Below are 20,440 nucleotides of genomic sequence, written 5' to 3'. Positions count from 1 at the left end.
GAACCTGAGGCTGAGGGAGGGAAGTAAACCAGCTGAAGCCTCAACTGCAGGATGGTGGATGTTGGGCCTGGGAGACACAGGTCCTGCGACAACTCATCGCAAGTCAAATTAAGGGACTAATGCAAGCCTAGTAGATATTTAATGAGAGATTATTGCTGGAGATTATAGGGATACAGAAATTGCTAATAAATCCCTGACCTTTTCTGAGCCTTGGCTCAGTGAAAGAGCTGAATCACCTGCTTGAGGGGATTAAGGACAGCCGCCTCCATCTGGCGGGCCACTCAGACTTTTTCTGTTGTTAGCAAACGCAGCTTGGTGGTGATAGTGTTCTAAACCTTTTAGTGGGAATTTGCTTTTCAGACTAGGAGATCTCAATTAACTTAGATTATATCCCTACTGGGCAGAGATCAGGACGAATGATCTGTTTATGTGTGCACTGTAGTCCCTATCACATTGTGGTACTTGGTCCATGATAAATAATAAAACAGTTGTTAATTATTAGTAATCTAATCATGATGTCAGCAGGAAACTCAAGTTGATGAGAGTAGAAATCAAGCTCTTTGTGTGCGTGCATGCATGCACATGTGTGTCTGTGAAAGAGAAGAGACAAAAAGAGATGGGGGTCCCCAGGCAGTGGGCAGTGTGATAATTTACACTAGTTCCAGTTTAGAGGTTTAGAGCAGTGGTTGCTAACCTGTATTTCTTGAATTCCTTGTTGGAGAAACTGTTGTTTGAAAGAGATTCCATTTCTTAACACAGTGTTATCTGTTTATAGGCTATAAATAATTATCATCAATATGCAATTTTAATACATTAGAGGCTAACAGAGTTATCTTGAGCTCATAATGTTTGACTTTGCAATATGTAAATATATCCATTTGAACTTAGACAACTAAGATAAACTGAGAAATACTGGATTATACATGTCATATGTAAGACCTTTATGTGTAACATCTGTGTAAGACTTAATTCCAGGAAAAGGAGTTTGCTGGTTTCAAACAAATTGGAGGATCTCTAACGTTGGGAAAACCAAAGGAGGAACGTTTACTCAGATTGAATGTGGAGGTTTTGCTTTGCCATTTCCCAAAAGAAGTAATTGTAGTAGTGGGTAAAATTTTGATTATTTTCTGGATGTATTTGGAAGGGTCCATTTTATTCTTTTCCAGTAAATATTACTTACCTAGAAAAGGATGAACTTCCTACAGTGCCACAAAAAAAAAAAAAAAAAAGGTTCAGTGACTGATTTGCCTCTAGAGGGTTGTGTCCACTGATTGGGCTGATGGCTTTACATGCATGTATCTTCTGACCATTGGGGTCATCACTGTCAGATGCTAGGTTCTTTCCAATTTTTCAAAACTTTTATCGATGTTCAGAGGGTAAAGAAATAGCCTTTGTCTAGGGCAGAAGTTCATCAATGCCTAGAATAAGACCATGTTCACAAACCTACTCTTAAAATATCCTAGTTCAGAATCAATGTCTGCAGCTCCCCATAGCACTGTGTAAAATGGCAATTCTTTCTCTCCCAGACTTCTTTGATTCTCATTCCTATGAAAAGATGATCTTAAGCACCTCTCAAAAGAAGAACTAAAAGGCTTCACCTGACTATTGAATCGTAGTTATAAACATTTTGGGAAACTCCTTTAGCACAAAACGTAATTCCCCATCTGACAAATGCTTTCCAGTAGGCTCTATTGTGACTACTGTATAAAGGAATGAAAATCCTCCCTGCACATGAAAAGATTCCCAACATTATTAGTCATTAGGGAAGTGCAAGTCAAAACCACAGTGAGATACCTCTTGACACCCACTAGGATGGCTATAATAAAAAAGACAATAACAAATGTTGGCAAGGATTAGGAGAAATTGGAACCCTCATACATTGCGGGTAGGCATGAAAACTGGCGCAGCTGCTTAGAAAACAGTTTGGCAGTTCCTCAAAAAGTTAAGCGTAGAGTCATTCTGTGACCCAGTGTTGCCACTCCTAGGTGTATACTCAAGAGAAATGAAAATACTAGTTCACACAAAGACTTGTACACAGATGTTCATAGTAACATTATTCACAACAGCCAAAAAGTGGAAACGGCCCAAATATCTATCAGCCGATGAATGGATAAATAAAATGTGATATATCTGGACCATGAAATATTATCTGACCATGAAAAGAAATGAAGTACTGATGCTACAACATGGCTAAGGCTTGAAAACATTATGTTAAGTAAAAGGAGCTAGACATAAAAGACGACATAGTGTATGATTCCCATTTATGTGAGGTGTTCAGAATAGGCAAATCCATAGAAAAGGAATTCTCCCCACAGCTGGGAGAAAGGAAGAAATGGCCAATGTGAATGGGTTTTCGGGGTAGGGAGGAGGGCAAAAATGTTCTGGAGTTAGATAATAGTGATTAATACACAGCTTTGTAAATACTCTAGAAATTGCTGAATTGTATACTGAAAATGGGTAAACTTATGGTATATGAATTATATACCAATAAAGCTGTTATTTAAAAAAAAAATCCTCCCCTGGATTCCAACAAGTATTTGGCCTCTGTATTATAGGTTGTTATTAAATTTGAAAAATGCCTGCTGCATGAGTTGAGTTTTATTTGGAAGAATTATTTTGATTTGGCTTTCAGCCTATAATCAGAATCTTGAGATGCCATAATTTGCAGAGCAAATACTTTATTTATACAGGGAAAAACAAGGGATTGAGTTAATAGGCTCCTTACCATTTTAAGGGAATAAAAAGAATGGTTTGTATAGCAAGTAATCTCTGGGGAGAAAAACATTGTTTTTCTCTTTCTTTTCTGGTACTTTACTTACTATCCTAGAGGCTGAGTGTGTTTGTAATAAGCATCACTAAGCAATAAGTATGCATGTAAGTATAGGAACTATTAATATTTCAGTTTGGGAAGAGTTGTTTTAGGAATTAGCATTCCTTTTTAGTTTGATTTTGGGAATTCTTGGTGATTAAAAAATGTTTTAAAATCTTCAGCACAATTCACAATTGCAGAAACATGGAACCAGCCCAAATGCCTATCAGTCAACAAGTGGATAAAGAAACTGTGGTATATATATATATGATGGATTACTACTCAGCTATAAAAAGGAATGATTAATGGCATTTGCTGCTACCCGGATGAGACTGGAGACTATTATTCTAAGTGAAGTAACTCAGGAATGGAAAACCAAACACTGTATGTTCTCACTCATAAGTGGGAGCTAAGCTATGAGGATGCGAAGGCATAAGAATGACACAGTGGACTCTGGGGACACGGGGGAAAGGATGGGAAGGGGGTGAGGGATAAAAGCCTACAAATAGAGTGCTGCGTATACTTCTTGGGTGTTAGGTGCATCCAAATCTCACAAGTCACCACTAAAGAACTTACCCATGTAGGCCAGGTGCGGTGGCTCACGCCTGTAATCCCAGCACTTTGGGAGGCCGAGGCAGGTGGATCACCTGAGGTCAGGAGTTGAAGACCAGCCTGGCCAACATGGTGAAACTCCATCTCTACTAAAAATACAAAACTTAGCTGGATATGGTGGTGGGTGCCTGTAATCCCAGCTACTAGAGAGGTTGAGGCAGGAGACTCGCTTGAACCCAGGAGGCGAAGGTTGCAGTGAGCCAAGATCATGCCACTGCACTCCAGCTTGAGCGACAGAGTAAGACCTTGTCTCAAAAAAAAAAAAAAAAGAACCTACCCATGTAACCAAACACCACCTGTTCTCCAATAACCTATGGAAATAAAAAAATAAAATGTTCATTTTATCTAAGTTTACCCATATACACTAAGAATTAAAGAAAGATTCAATTTGGGTTAGATCCCAGGTGAGTTCAGGTTCTGCTCACTTCTCAAATATTACAAGTTTATTACTTTCCCTGAGATGACCGCAAATCATCTATAAATACTTGCTTTTCTACTTTCTGCCATTTTCCTTTCTACTCTGACCATTAAGTAGTAGAATGTCTTGTCCCACTGTCCTAAGAAGGTCAAAGATGAACCCACCCATTCTTAAAGATTATCACTGGGTAACCAAAACATGGGGGTGAATTTTAGGGAATTTCCAGCCTTGTTGTCAGGTTAGAAGTTTCCAGCCTTGTGTGGTTCTCTGCTGTGGAAGAAGTTGCTGCTGTTGATCATTTATTTTCTCAGTGAGAACCCTGTCACCACTTGCTCATTTCCCCCTAGAGGATGGCCCCACTGCCTTCATGCTGCTTCCTTAGGTAGTGTCTTTGTTCTTGGCTGTTTTAATGAATCATTTTTCTTCTTTTATTCTTTGTTCTATTTTTCCTTTCTTCTAGTCACCTGAGCAGGATTATACTTAACTCAGGGCCACATTTAAGGCAGTTTGATGGTATGGGCTCTAGAGCAAGTCTCCATGTATTGGCTCTGCATCTTTGATCAAGATACTTAGTGTTACCAAGCCTCAGTTTCTTCCTCTGTAATATGGGCTAATGATAATGTCAACCTGGAGGACTTACTGGGATCAAGTGAGAAAATCTCTTTTAAGCACTTAGCCAACATTTATAGACCACTTAATTTGTGCTTTTTGAAAGAGACCGCAATTAGTTCTACAGCTTCTGTTAATAGCAGAGCAATGTAAAGGTACCTGTCACCTTATGCTGCAGTTTCTTCACCTGTAAATTGAAGATAATTTTACAGGTTACTACAACTTGAGGTTACTGTGAGAACTAAATGAGATAATACATGCAAGGCACTTAAAACCATACCTAGCATATGGAAAGCTCTCAATCAATGCCAGCTATTATTATGTTATTCCTGTACTGTTATTGGGAAAAATTAAAAGGATATGTGACCACAGCATGCGATTGATTCATCCTGGTTTGGTTAAGCCCTATCCTGAGGTTGATTTCCATGGCTAGCAACTTGACTGCCCTTCTCTTGCTCTTTCAGCTGCGCAGTTGGACAGCATTGGCTTCAGCATAATCAGGAAATGCATCCATGCTGTGGAAACCAGAGGTAAAGTAGTTTAACAGATGGCATTGTTCTCATAGAAGGTCACGCATCTGGTGAAGAGTCAGAGCTGCTGCCTGCTGTTTCCTGACTTTAAGTGACTCATTAGCTCCCCAAGTGCCATTGTCAGTGGATTTCCATAAGTCCTGTTGGTCTCAAGCAGGAGGTCCTAACTGATTTTGTGTCACCAACTTCTTTGGCTGATCAGAAGAATGTGTTAAATATCTAAAATACATATGATTATAGAAACCAGTTACTGAAATTCAATTTTTAAAATATTAAAAAACACAAGGTATCACGATATATGCGTTTCTTTGTTAACACTTTATGAGTGATAGTGGCGGGTCTGATAACCGACATAACATGGGATCAGTGATATTTCAAGATATCCGTAATAATTGTAATGTGTTATGAAAATATCTGATTTCTGACCAAGTTGCAGGTACCGCTAATGCTCCTGTGATTTGTTGCTTACATCCATAAAGGAAGGAAATGCTTAATGTCAGTTATAGGTTAGTGAAGATAAAGATGTAATTGTTTTCCTGTCTAAGTTCACAGACACCCTGAATTTTCTCTGGCAGACATCTTGGGGTCTGTGAACCTGAGATGCTCTGGGGAGCTAGTCCCTGGGGACCACCCAGGTAGAGAAAAGGGGTCAGGCCCATGTTCACGCTGATCTTTCCCAGGTCTGTGGGAGCAGGACATTAAGATCAAGGAGGCTGGTTCATCCTGATGGTCTCTATCCCTTCTTCAGAGACAGCCACAAAGGAGATTCCTCAGTCCCAGCAGTTTGAAGCTTTGAGTTTGCTGGTCTGTTGTACCTCTGAGAAAAGCTATTAACCATCTTTCCACTGGATTTGATTTGAACCAGTGTCAGAGGTGTGAATCTTATTTACTCTACAGCCTCTCAGCCTACCAGCCCTTTTTAAGTAGTGGAAAGAAATTCTTTCTTTTAAAGCAGGATTCATAACTCTTACCAGTTGAGAAATATATACTTTTTTTTCATAAGGACTGTGAGGCATTAAGTAGAGGGAAGAGAGAGAATTTAAAAACCTACCCTTATGTATACCGTCAAAAGATAGTTTTTCCAAAACAGTTGTAATGTATGGAAACGTTTTTTAAAATGTTCAGTTATTTCTCCTGTACCTCCCTTAAATAAAGTGTTAAGGCAGCTTGTAAAGGTGTTTAAGATGTATCCAGAGAATATAAAGTAGAAGTAGGTGACATTTCCGGGAATTGGTCTTGAGGAAATAAGGATATGGGCCAGATCGAGCCATAAGGATGTTTACACAGTGGTGATGTTAAGGTACAAAATCAGAAACTGGCCAAATGTCTCAAAAATGGGTTAAATCAACAATGGTACATCTGTGTAGTAAAAAACTATGAATCACTAACAATGCAATGGAAATACATTTTTTGACGTACAGCTTTTTTTTTTTTTTTTTTTTTTTTTTTTTTGGAGACAGAGTCTCGTTCTGTCCCCAGACTGGAGTGCAGTAATGCAGTCTCGGCTCACTGCAACCTCCCACTCCCTGGTGCAAGGGATTCTTCTGCCTCAGCCTCCTGAGTAGCTGGGATTACAGGCACACACCACCACATCCAGCTAATTTTTGTATTTTTAATAGAGATGGGGTTTCACCATGTTGGCCAGGATGGTCTCGATCTCCTGACCTCGTGATCCACCCACCTCAGTCTCCCAAAGTGCTGGGATTACAGACATACGGCATTTTAAAAATTGTTTATAATATGTGAAAAATGCAAGTTACAAAGCAGCTGCTCAGTATGAACCCATTCTGGGAGCAGTGGGGAGAGGAGCGGTCGTATTGCACAGGTTTCATTGTGTTCTCAGTGGCTGTCTGCTGATTTTTACTGTTTCCCTTTGACTCGTCTATTTACCTTAACTGTAGTTTCTAAGTTTTTTTGAAGTGTTCATTACTAAGATAATTTTTCTTTTTTCTTTTTTTTTTTGGTGGGGGATGGAGTCTTGCTCTGTTGCTTAGGCTGGAGTGCAGTGGCTCAATCTCTACTCACTGCAACCTTGGCCTCACAGTTTCAAGCGATTCTCCTACCTCAGCGTCCTGAGTAACTGACATTACAGGCACCCGCCACCAAGCCCAGCTAATTTTTGTACTTTTAGTAGAGATGGTTTTACCACATTGGCCAGGCTGGTCTTCAACTCCTAACCTCAAGTGATCTGCCCACCTTGGCCTCCCAAAGTGCTGGGATTACAGGCATAAGCCACTGTGCACGGCCTAATTTTCAACAGGAGTTTTAATTTTTTATAAAAATTTAAAAGAAAAGACCAAGAATAAAATGTACAGGGTTTAAAGGTAGAGGCACAAAAATGGAGCCAAAAGCGAGTCTAAAACAAAAAAAAATCCCGTTCCCCAGTAAAGTTCATATACTTGCTTGAGCTGGGCCACCTGTTCGTCTCTCAGTCTTCAGCAGCCAAAATCAAGAGAGTAACCTAATCATTTAAAACTGTTCACGGAGTCTGTAGTAAATGCAAACTGGTAGCTCAGGAGGACAACCTTTTCTGATGTAAAACTACAAAATAAATACAATAAGTAGGAGAAGAAGAGGTATACAAGTTCTTCTTCCCCCTCTAAAATGAAAATGGAAATGATGTATTTTAACTTCTAAGAAAGTCTTCATTGAGCACAAAGAAGAAATAAGGACAGTATGAGTTAGGTGCCATTTTAGCGTAAATAGTTGACAAAAGTGGGTATCTCCTGATTGCAGTGTGTGTATGTGCATATGTATTTATGGTGACCAGAGATGAACAGACTTCCCATACTCTCTGGGATTTGACAGTTGTCCAGTGGGAGGTGGGATTGTGTAAAGTCCCGGGGAAGCACAAGGATAGAAGAAGTAGAGACACTTAAGACTTTTCAAGCCCACAAGCTGACATGTTACTGAATCAAGTTTCTGCCACTGAGTAACTTGGGACCCATCACTTAGTTTTTGAAGTTTTCGACCAGGGGCTCCTAGTCCGTGAATCATGCAGAATGATGTACATGATTTTACAGGTCCTCTTTAGCTGTAAAATCCTATCATTCCAGACCGCTTCTTTTTATTCATTAGTTCCATGTCTACATAGGTCTTGTTGAAAGTACTGCAGAATTGGTCCTTTCCCGAATTTCTTCTGGAAGATTGTGTTTTGGCTCCCAGGTATTTTATACTGGCCTTGATGGAGTATAAACTCAGTGTTTTGTTTATTATCATGTACCGTATACTGATCCAGGGGCTGAGGATATAATGGTGAACAGGACACAACTACTATTTACATTCTATTGAGAATGTAGCAGAAAAAAACAAGTAAAGAATCAAATAAGAAAGATAATTTCAGATATTGTTAACTGCTATAAAGAAAGAAAACAGGGTAAGGGAATGACCAGTAGTGTTGATTGTGGATTGCATTAGATTGAAGCAGTTGCATTTAAGCTGAGATCTGAATGATGAAAAGCTCTGGGAGAAGAGCAGTCCAGGTAGAGGAAACAGCTGGAGCAAAGGCTATGAGGTGGGGCCATGAGCTTGGCATGTTGAGGTGACAGGAAGGCCAGTGTGTGGAGCAGAATGCATGTGGTCAATGATGCAATCAGAGGTAGTCAGTGCTCAATAATATAGGCCTTATAGGCCATTGTAAGTAGTTTTGATTATGGTCTAAGTGCAATGGGAAGCTATTGGAGGGTTTTAAGAGAAGAGGTGGTACGAACTAATTTGCACTTTAGACAGTTCACTTTGGCTACTGTTTGAAGAATGGACATCAGAGGAATAAAATAGGAAGCTGGAGCTCTATTACTTGAGAGGGGTCAGATATGATGGGCCTGGAACTAACAGGAGAAAAATCATTTCAAGTCACCTGGTCTAAATTGCCTTCTTTTGTAAATGGTACAGTGGTGATCTAATCCATGTATTTAAATGAACAGAAACACTGCAGTGGATTAGTTTTTGATTCTTTGTTTAGATGTTTAATTTAAAAGTAAACCCTTACTAGTCTAATTGTACAGTTCCTTGCGTTGAAATAAAGGTGGTCTTTTTTAATAAAGAATATTTATATTATAAATGAATGGATCTTCTAATCTCAGTCTTGGCTAACATTCCTTAAAATTAAAAACGTTCTTACACCTCCATATTTTCATTTTATATGTAAAAATAGATTATAAAGTGTCTTTTTCTGTTGTATGAATTTTTAGTCATGTCATTTTTGGCATTTTAATTTTTAAAATTGGTTAAATATGACATATTTAAAAGTGTACATTTTGCATCTTTTAGAACTCTTCAGATGCTGCCTTTGGCAAGAGAAAGGAAAGCTTCTTTCGCCTCTGATGACTGAACTAACATGAGGGCTGAAGTGTGCAGCACATCTGTGAAATCCTAGACAGCTGTACCAAATCCCACTCCTTTGCTAAGAGCTAAGCTGAGTGACAGGGGACTTTAATTAGAGCAGCTTTTAGGAGGACTGAGAAAATGAAAAAAAAAAAAAGTGCATTTGGCTGAATTGGCCTGACTTGTGTTCTGATGTGCCGCTAATTAAATCATCACTGTTTCTTTCCTCAGGGATCAACGAGCAAGGGCTGTATCGAATTGTGGGGGTCAACTCCAGAGTGCAGAAGTTGCTGAGTGTCCTGATGGGTGAGTGCCACAGTGGCTCTGCTAGTCAGGTCCCTGGGTGGGGGGCCCGCTCTGAAAAGTCACCAGGTCTGTGAGTAGATACAGCCTGTGGCAAAGGAATCGGGGTGTCCATGAGCTGTCAACCTAGAAGTCATCTGCCCCATCGGTCAGTTGTCATGGCTTCAGACACTGCTGGGAAAGGTTCTGAGTAGGACTGGACAAAATAAAAAATGCCAGGGCCCAGACACCACACCCTCTCTGTCTGTAGGCTCAGTGCTCTGATCCAAGTGGCACTTGGTCACTCATGTGACTGCCACACCACTCTGTCTTTAATAGCTTATGACTCCCTCCGTTCTCTTTTGGGACAGTTATTTAGTGGGACACACCCAATGCCCAAGGAAAGGCATCATTCTGGGCTCCAGAGGACCTCAGAGTTCATGTTCCTGATACTGAGCAGGTGTCATGTAACTCTCAGATAAAATGTATATAACCAGATAAATCTTCTGATCCTCTTTGCTTCTAGATTTCAACTGAATACCTGTCACTTGAGCAGCAGAACCTCCTTTGCCACTAGCTGATATAAATACAAAGCACTGTCTCCAAATTTGCAGTATTTGAATCAAAAGCCCATGAGTCCATGAGCCAAATTTGCTTAGGCTGCAGATTTCCTGTATTTTTAGATATGAGTGCAGCCAGCCTCCATGAGTCACATGGATCTAAATGGCAAACAGATCAGATTTCACAGAGGCTGTTATTCCTCCCCTTGGAAGCCCTGGCTTGTAGAGATGGACTATCACTTGGGGTACGCAGCTCAGTGTTTTGGACAGGGACAGTTCTTGTGTTAGTATTTGTAATTTCTTTTGCCATCCCACTTTCTGAAAATAGCTTTCTTAGGTAAAGAAATCTCTTCTCTCCTGTTGGCCAGAATGACTGTCTTCACCTCTTTTTGAGAGAGTCATTCACTTCGTGTAGCCAAAACCCTATTGTATTGCTAGTTAGAGTGAGATCTGTTGTTTGAAACTATGATTATTTGCGAGGTACTCTAGCAATGAGTATCTGGGTTTTTTTGGTTAAGATTTGAAACATGGTTAGTTTTTGTAAAAATTAAACTTTTCATTTTGAGATAATTGTAGATTTACTAGTGATTGTAAGAAATAATATAGAGATCCTGTGTACCACTTACCTAGTCTCCTCTAAAGGTAACATCTTGCAAAACACAATTTTAATATCACAACCAAAATATTGGCATTAATTAAGTCAAGATGCAGAACATTTCCATCACTAAAAGGATTCCTTATGATATTGTACAAGCACATACCTCACTTCCCACCTTGCACCCTGTGTCTAACCCCTGGCAATCAGTAATCTGTTCTCTATTTCTATAATTTTGTCATTTCAAGATTATTATTTAAATGGAATTATACAATACAGAACCTTTTGGGACTGGCGTTGTTTTTCAATCAGTGTAATTTTCTCAAGATTTATTTTTGCTGTTCCATGTGTTAATAGTTCTTTTTTATTGCTGAGTAATATTCCATTGTATGGATGTACTGCACTTTGTCAAACCATTCATTTGTTGAAGGGCATCTGAGTTGTTTCCAGTTTGGGGCAATTATGATAAAGCTTTTATAAATTTTCATATATAGTTTCTGTGTGAGCATATATTTGTTCCTCTGGGCTAAATGTCCGAGTGTGCAGTTGCTGGGTTGTATGGTGATAGGGTTAATTTTTGAGAAATTCTAATATAAGGAAGAATTAAGAGTCTAATAGGTGTCAGTCCTTAGTTTTTCATTTCTGACCAGAGCTGCAAACATTTGTGGGGTGTCTGCCGCTTAGAACAGATGTCAGGTGCTGGAGATTAAATTTTAGAAAGAGCTGTTCCTTTTCTGTAAGGAGTCCTGATAGGGTGAAATATGTGTGTGTATGAAAGCTGTAATGTAAAGTATGATATTCATGCTTAATCTGTGCTGGGTCTAGAAGACTGAGTAGTGTAGTGAAGGAGAGAGTAGAATAATAATTCCAATTCAGGAAGTATTCTGAACAAAGGGTCTATGGTGGCTACAGCAAAGGGTATTGATTACTATTTTAATATTTCTGAAAGACTTAACTTGAGGCTGGGACAGGAGAGTTTTAAAGCTGAACAGCTAAGGTGGTCTTTTTTTGTTGAGGAACTTGAATATTGAGCCAAGGTGTTTGGGTTTTTTTCTATAGGAAGTAAGAAACTATTAAAAGTTCTCAATAGTGGGATTATATCCATTATGATGCTTTTGCACACAAAAGTGTCAAGAAGACAATTCAGAATAGTTTACAAGGAAAAAAAAAGCATTTATTTGCTCACATAACTGGTAAATCCAAGACAGAAGCATGGCAGAGTCAGGGATGCCAATGATGTCTTTACTTTTGCTAGATCCTTTGCCCCTTCCTTCTTCTGGCTTCTCATGTTGTCTGACCTCTTCTGGGCTTGGTGTGGCTTTGTTCTCTGTGGGAGTGTCCCAGACCGGTTCAGCCTCTGCAGTCCTTGGAGCCTGTGGTCACTGAGAAGAGAGTGCCTTTCTTGACCGTGTTGGCAGAAGGCTCCAGCGAGGACTTTGCTTGGCCAGTATGGGGCCATTCACATGATTCGTTTCTCAATCTCAGACCAGTCACATGGCCCACAGCAGATGGCCTGGGTCCTGTGCCTATGTCGGGGGATGTGGGGGGATGGGGTGGATGGTTGGGGTGGGGACGGGGTTAGTCCCTGAAACCCAGTGGACTGAGCAGGATTATTGATAGGAAGATGGAGAAGTGCTTTCCTGAAATAATGGCTGCTGCTAGCTTTTTAAAAAAAGTATATCTAATACAGATGTAACAATATCAGATTCTAGCATTAGGAGCCTAATCTTGGCTACAATGTGGAGTATGTATTTGATTATGGAAAGACAAGGAGAAGGAAGATGGTTGTAATAGATTAGGTAAGGCAAACCTTATCAAAGACTGAACCAAATAGGTACTCTGAAGTCAGGAAAAAAGGACACACTCGTAATGAGTATACAGAGAGAATCAACAGGACTTTTAACCAACTTGATATGGGGGAACAGAAGGGGCAGAGAGATTTCTTTTTTTTTTTTTGAGACGGAGTCTTGCTCTGTCGCCCAGGCTGGAGTGCAGTGGCGCAATCTCGGCTCACTGCAAGCTCCGCCTCCCGGGTTCATGCCATTCTCCTGCCTCAGCCTCTCCAAGTAGCTGGGACTTCAGGTGCCCACCACCACGCCTGGCTAATTTTTTTTTTTGTATTTTTAGTAGAGACGGGGTTTCACCGTGGTCTCAATCTCCTGACCTCGTGATCCGCCCCCCTCGGCCTCCCAAAGTGCTGGGATTACAAGCGTGAGCCACCACGCCCGGCCTGAGATTTCAAAGATGACAGATTGTTATGTAAGATGACACTAATGAAAAGAAATATGACATTTTAGACTGCTTTGCTAATCTAAAAAAGAACCACTTTAGCTCAGTTGCGTTAAGCAAAAGAGTGGTTATGAAAGGATCTTGTTTTTATCACTTTTCTTAGTGGCCTTCACACAAGATATTTGTCTTGTTCTCTTCCTTGATTTTCCTGGGGATAGAGAAAATAATCATGAACATTTGAGAAATGGCATGAAAAAGTAATAACTAGCAGCCGAAAATCACGAGGGCAGCTGCCTCTGCCAGGAGGGCATTACAGATAGTCTGGAATCTAATCTGAGATGCAACCAGAGCTGCAAGATGACCACAGTGTAACATCTAATTGAAAGTTGAGAATGATATCCATGATTCTCCTTACCAGTTAAGTAAGTTTGAATCTCTCAATTACAGAATCACCAGGGCTCTAGACCTGAAGGGGGAGCTTCATCTTCTCTTTTGTGAACATGCTCTCAACTTCATCAATTCTTGGTACTGGTAGTGTCTGAGCTAGCCAAGAGTATAAAATAAACATGGCACCTGTGCTCCAAAACCTTCCCCTGAGATGGCTGGGCCGAGTGAACCTTTCATTAACTATTTTTTTTTTGTCACTTCTCTTTTATTTATTTATTTATTTTTATTATTATTACTATTATACTTTAAGTTTTAGGGTACATGTGCACAATGTGCAGGTTTGTTACATATGTATCCATGTGCCATGTTGGTGTGCTGCACCCATTAACTCGTCATTTAGCATTAGGTATATCTCCTAATGCTGTCCCTCCCCCCTCCCCCCACCCCACAACAGTCCCTGGAGTGTGATGTTCCCCTTCCTGTGTCCGTGTGTTCTCATTGTTCAATTCCCACCTATGAGTGAGAACATGAAGTGTTTGGTTTTTTGTCCTTGCAATAGTTTACTGAGAATGATGGTTTCCAGTTTCATCCATGTCCCTACAAAGGACGTGAACTCATCATTTTTTATGGCTGCACAGTATTCCATGGTGTATATGTGCCACATTTTCTTAATCCAGTCTATCATTGTTGGACATTTGGGTTGGTTCTAAGTCTTTGCTATTGTGAATAGTGCCGCAATAAACATACATGTGCATGTGTCTTTATAGCAACATGATTTATAGTCCTTTGGGTATATACCCAGTAATGGGATGGCTGGGTCAAATGGTATTTCTAGTTCTAGATCCCTGAGGAATCGCCACACTGACTTCCACAATGGTTGAACTAGTTTACAGTCCCACCAACAGTGTAAAAGTGTTCCTATTTCTCCACATCCTCTCCAGCACCTGTTGTTTCCTGATTTTTTAATGATGGCCATTCTAACTGGTGTGAGATGGTATCTCATTGTGGTTTTGATTTGCATTTCTCTGATGGCCAGTGATGATTAGCATTTCTTCATGTGTTTTTTGGCTGCATAAACGTCTTCTTTTGAGAAGTGTCTGTTCATGTCCTTCACCCACTTTTTGATGGAGTTGTTTGTTTTTTTCTCGTAAATTTGTTTGAGTTCATTGTAGATTCTGGATATTAGCCCTTTGTCAGATGAGTAGGTTGCAAAAATTTTCTCCCATTTTGTAGGTTGCCTGTTCATTCTGATGATAGTTTCTTTTGCTGTGCAGAAGCTCTTTAGTTTAATTAGATCCCATTTGTCAATTTTGGCTTTTGTTGCCATTGCTTTTGGTGTTTTAGTCATGAAGTCCTTGCCCATGCCTATGTCCTGAATGGTATTGCCTAGGTTTTCTTCTAGGGTTTTTATGGTTTTAGGTCTAACATTTAAGTCTTTAATCCATCTTGAATTAATTTTTGTATAAGGTGTAAGGAAGGGATCCAGTTTCAGCTTTCTACATATGGCTAGCCAGTTTTCCCAGCACCATTTATTAAATAGGGAATCCTTATCCCATTGCTTGTTTTTGTCAGGTTTGTCAAAGATCAGATAGTTGTAGATATGCGGCATTATTTCTGAGGGCTCTGTTCTGTTCCATTGATCTATGTGTCTGTTGTGGTACCAGTACCATGCTGTTTTTGTTACTGTAGCCTTGTAGTATAGTTTGAAGTCAGGTAGCATGATGCCTCCAGCTTTGTTCTTTTGGCTTAGGGTTGACTTGGCGATGCGGGCTCTTTTTTGGTTCCATATGAACTTTAAAGTAGTTTTTTTCCAATTCTGTGAAGAAAGTCATTGGTAGCTTGATGGGGATGGCATTGAATCAATAAATTACCTTGGGCAGTATGGCCATTTTCACGATATTGATTCTTCCAACCCATGAGCATGGAATGTTCTTCCATTTGTTTGTATCCTCTTTTATTTCATTGAGCAGTGTTTTGTAGTTCTCCTTGAAGAGGTCCTTCACATTCCTTGTAAGTTGGATTCCTAGGTATTTTATTCTCTTTGAAGCAATTGTGAATGGGAGTTCAGTCATGATTTGGCTCTCTGTTTGTCTGTTATTGGTGTACAAGAATGCTTGTGATTTTACATTCATTGGATACTTATTATGTGCCAGGTACTGTGTAAGATTTGGTTTATCTTTCCAAGGCTCTCAAAAGTGGAGTAGTATGTTTTGGTTATTGAAAATATGGCTGGTCAGGAGCAGTGGCTCACGCCTAAAATCCCAGCACTTTGGGAGGCCGAGGCAGGTGGATCACCTGAGGTCAGGAGGTCGAGAGCAGCCAGGCTAACATGGTGAAACCCCATCTCTACTGAAAATACAAAAATTAGGCTGGGTGTGGTGGCTCACACCTGTAATCCCAGCACTTTGGGAGGTCAAGGTAAGCAGATCACCTGAAGTCAGGAGTTCGAGACCAGCCTCGCCAACATACTGAAACCCTTTCTCTACTAAAAATACAAAAAAATTAGTCAGGTGTGGTGGTGCACACCTGTCATCCCAGCTACTTGGGAGGCTGAGGCAGGAGAACTGCTTGAACCCGGGAGGCGGAGGTTGCAGTGAGCCAGGACTGTGCTATTGCACTCCAGCCTGGGCAACAAGAACGAAACTCCATTCCAAAAAATAAAAAATACAAAAATTAGCTGGGTGTGGTGGTGTGCACCTGTAGCCCTGCTGCTCAGGAGGCTGAGGCAAGAGAATCCCTTGAACCCAGGAGGCGGAGGTTGCAGTGAGCCGAGATCATACCACTGAACTCCAGCCTGGATGACAGAGCAAGACTCGGTCTCAAAAAAAAAAAAAAAAAAGGCTGAGAATTAAGTAAAACCAGAGACTTTTTTGAATTACTTCGAGTTTATTTTTTGTACTCTTAATACATTGGAGGACTTTGGGGTGGAAGAGGAATATGAGAGCCAGTGCTTTGAGAATGTCTTCTTTGTACTGATCAGGATTCCTTAAGAAAGCTTGCTAAAATTCCTCATAGCAAGTGCAGTGTGGCTTTGTACTAGTGTCCTACCAAGAGCTACCCTTGATCCCTTCCTCCTAGCAACAGAAGTCATTAGTCTTTGGAGAGTGAAAAGGACTCTCAAAGACTTGCAGATTCCTAGAAATAGAATGCCTTCTGTGTGTCTGGGGGTTTCCCCCCCTGAATATTAAGTAAGGATAAATCTTTCCAAATTTTAGCCCAACTTTTTTATCTATACTATTTAATATATAAATCAGCTATATACTTGTTCAATGTACGTCTGTCTCTCTTCCTGTCTCTCCGTACATATTTTAAATAAATTTTTTCCTGATGAAAAGTTATGAGTGGTCATTGTGAAAATTTGGAGAAATACAAAAAGTAGAAGAATATAACAGTTCTATATACTAGAGTTAACCTTTATTAACTGTTTTGTCATATGACATCAAAATGTTATATTATTACCTGTTAAATTTAGCATATATACTATACTAAATATAACAGTACGTTTACAAAATTAAACCCACTGTGCAGACATTACAGGTTTTATTCATGTAACACTATAGAGTGTCTATTGTCACATGTCATTCAAATTCTTCTAGAGTGTGATTTTCTTAGGCACATATTGCATAGATGCTCTATAACTTTTTAATCAGTCCCCTGTTCTTGGATACATGGGCTAATTGCAATTCTTCATCATTCTAGAAAGCACTCAGGTAAACATCCCCATACAGGCAGGACAGAGGGTAAACATCCCCATTGAGGCAGCAGAGATTAAGAGCATGCATTTTGAGATTTGATAAGTTGCAGTTCCACCGCTTATATCTTTGACTTAGACAAATGATTCACACTGGTCTGGTCATCTGTTTCCACATCTGTAGTAATGACTCCTGCCTGCATAGTAATGTGAGGATGGAATGAAAAGATGCCTGTGGGTTGCTGAGTCCAGAGCCTTCACATGTTAAATATAAAATGTTAGCTGTTATAATTTTTATATGCATCTCTAATTATTTCCTCAGGACTTATTTTAAGATGTTGAATTGCTGGGTCAAGGTATGTACATGTTTTCAAGGCTCTTAAATGATATTCCCAAGTTTGTAGTTAGCAAAGTCTGAGGAGACTATCCTACACCCCACATTTTGCCATGCTGTGTATTACTGTTTTGCATATAAATTATAAACATTTTTAAATGTATCTTTTTAAATTTAACTTTGCATTTCTGTAATTTTGGGTGAGGTTAGACTGTTTACATATTTATTGCTGATTTATACTACTTTTGTTGAATTGCCTGTTTGTATTCTTAGCCTATTTTTCTATTGGTATGTTCTTCTTTTTCTTTGAAAAAATTTTTTTTTGTTTTATTATTATTATTATTATTATTTTTCCCGCTCTGTCGCCCAGGCTGGAGTGCAGTGGCTTAGTGTTGGCTCACTGCAACCCCTGCCTCCCAGGTTCAAGTGATTCTCATGCTTCAGCCTCCTGAGTAGCTGGGATTATAGGTGCATGCCACCACGCCAGGCTAACTTTTGTATCTTTTTAGTAGAGTCGGGGTTTCACCATGTTGGCCAGGCTAGTCTCGAACTCCTGACCTCAAGTGATCCACCCGCCTTGGCCTCCCAAAGTGCTGGGATTATAAGGCGTGAGCCACCGCACCTGGCAGTGTGTTCCTCTTTTGATTACAAGACCTTTTTAGATCTACAGACTATATTTTCAATATGTTTTTTTCAGATTATTATTTGTCTTAAACTTTATGGTGCATTTGTTTTTGTTGTCTTATGAATATTTTATTGAGATGGGGTCTCACTCTTTCACCCAGTCTGGAATGCAGTGGTGTTATATTGGCTCACTGCAACCTCCACCTCCTAGGTTCAAGTGATTCTTGTGCCTCAGCTACCTGAGTAGTTGGGACTACAGGTGTGCACCACCATGCCCAGCTAATTTTTGTATTTTTAGTAGAGATAGGATTTCATCATGTTGCCCAGGCTGGTCTCAACCTCTTGAGCTCAAGGGATCTGCCCACCTTGGCCTCCCAAAGTGCTGGAATTACAGGTGTGAGCCACCATGACTGGCCTAGTTTAAATTTTTATGATGTCCAGTCTGTTATCTTTTTTCTAAACGAATTATGCCATAAAAGACCTTCCCCATGCCAGGTGCAGTGGCTCACACCTGTAATCCCAGCATTTTGGGAGGCTGGGGGGGAGGGGGTGGATCACAAGGTCAGGAGTTCGAGACCAGCTTGGCCAAAATGGTGAAACCCCATCTGTACTAAAAATACAAAAATTAGCCAGGGGTGGTGGTGCACATCTGTAGTCCCAGCTACTCAGGAGTCTGAGGCAGGAGAATTGCTTGAACCTGCGAGGTAGAGGCTGCAGTAAGCTGAGTCGTGCCATTGCACTCCAGCCTGGATAACAGAATGAGACTCCGTCTCAAAAAACAAAACAAAACAAAACAAAACAAAACAAAACAAAACAAAACAAAAAAACCCTTACCCTATCTAGAATGACAAAAACCTTAATTTTCCTTAAAATCTGTCATGCAAAGTGGAAACTCTGCTTTTTCCTCTAATACTTATCCACTTGACCAGTATCCATATAATGAGTCATCTTCCCCCTTTCCACTACTTTTATATATCACCATGTAATCGTTCTTTTATACATATTGGGGGCCACTGAAGGAGTTTTTATACATATTTTTCTAAAGACAAATCTCTTTACTGTATTTTTTTTTGTAATTCTCAACCTTTTAAACACACCAACATTTTTCACCTTTTTAATGCTTAATTTTTCTCCTGATTCTTTATATTCTAGCAAAAATTCTTAAACTTGTCCTCCATGTCAGTATTACTCATTTAAAATTGTTGGGTTGATTGTGATTATTATTTTGCTGTTTATAATACAGATTTTAACTTTTTGTAATGGATTTTCCAATGTCTTTATTATCTTTACTTATTTAACTCCTTTTATTTCTACTTTTCAGCTATAATCTTTATTATTTCAGTCTGCTACTTGTTTTATTTTGTTGTCTTAGTTTCTGCCATCTATATTTTTAGAATTTTACTTATATGACAGAGCGGGTGTTTTCTCAATTATTTTTCAGAGTGCTTTGGTCTCTGTATTTTTTGCCAGCAAGTATTTTATAGGATTTTATATCTTCTGTTTAATCAAACCTTTGCTTTTAAGCTCACTGTGGATAGATTCTCCTTGTTCTGCTATTTTCCTGAATCCTGTTAGAATCATTATCTCACATGATGATTGGAGGGCTATTGTACGTAATTCAAGCCAACTTTCTGGTATTCTTAAAGCTTTCATTTAGTGAACCTATAAGCCTGCATTGATTTTTCCTGGTTTTGCTATTTGGTCATGGTCCTGGGAGGAGCCGGATTTACTCCTGGATAATCTGAAACATGCTGTGGTTCTTCCCTCATGACTCTCATGTTTCTTCTAGGGCTCTCCTTCTGAATTCACTTGCCTTGATATAGGAGGACCCCCCTCCACTTCTGCTCTGCAGTCTGATTTCATTGCCTGGATTATAATCTCATGACAGCTCTGGGTGTCCCAGAAAGCCCCCAAAAGTGTGTTTGCTGGAGTGGGGTTGGGGGGTTGCAGCATGGCCTTTCCCCCACACCCCTGGGTGGCTTGGGCTATCACATTGTTTCCCCAGGTGGGTTTTCCTCAGGCCTTCATCTAAGCTTTGCCTAGTGGATATCCTGGTGGCAGGAGATTGTTGACTGAGAGCTTAATTTTCTGCGCTGTTAAAAATTCGTGTTCCTTTTTTGTGTGTTTTTACCGTGATAATAAAGGACTGCAAATTCAGCATCACTGTTTTTCTCGTCCTGTAACCTTTTTTGTTCTTCTTTTTTTTTTTTAAACCACATTTAAAGTAAACTTAGTAAAACAGAGAACACAACGAAGGTATTATAGAGCAGTGCTGTAAAGCACAGAATTATAGTAGCATGCTTCACCCACTTACCTCCGATCCAGCCATGAACTATCCTTCCTTACTCTGGGACATTGAATGTCTGCATTTCTTTTTTCTATGCCCCTTATTTCCCATACCTTCTCACAGAGTAGCATAAATAAAAGCAATCAATGA

At 39.8% G+C, this 20,440-nt stretch overlaps 1 protein-coding gene across 6 annotated transcripts in view; it reads left to right on the top strand.

Moving 5' to 3' along the window:
* Window positions 1-20,440, top strand: part of ARHGAP26 (Rho GTPase activating protein 26) — a 471,824-nt gene that overhangs the window by 270,858 nt on the left and 180,526 nt on the right. For all 6 annotated transcript variants that reach the window (XR_004033269.1, XM_030827217.1, XM_030827197.1 and 3 more), the window contains exons 13-14: window positions 4,913-4,978; window positions 9,533-9,607. Coding sequence is in view for 5 of the 6 variants with exons in the window: in XM_030827217.1 (XP_030683077.1) it covers window positions 4,913-4,978; window positions 9,533-9,607 (141 nt within the window). In the remaining variant the exon portion in view is untranslated. The remainder of the gene's footprint in view (window positions 1-4,912; window positions 4,979-9,532; window positions 9,608-20,440) is intronic.

The sequence above is a fragment of the Nomascus leucogenys genome, chromosome 2, assembly GCF_006542625.1.
Source record: "Nomascus leucogenys isolate Asia chromosome 2, Asia_NLE_v1, whole genome shotgun sequence".
NCBI classification, from domain to species: Eukaryota; Metazoa; Chordata; class Mammalia; order Primates; family Hylobatidae; genus Nomascus; species Nomascus leucogenys.
This window is presented reverse-complemented; position numbering and strand designations above follow the sequence as displayed.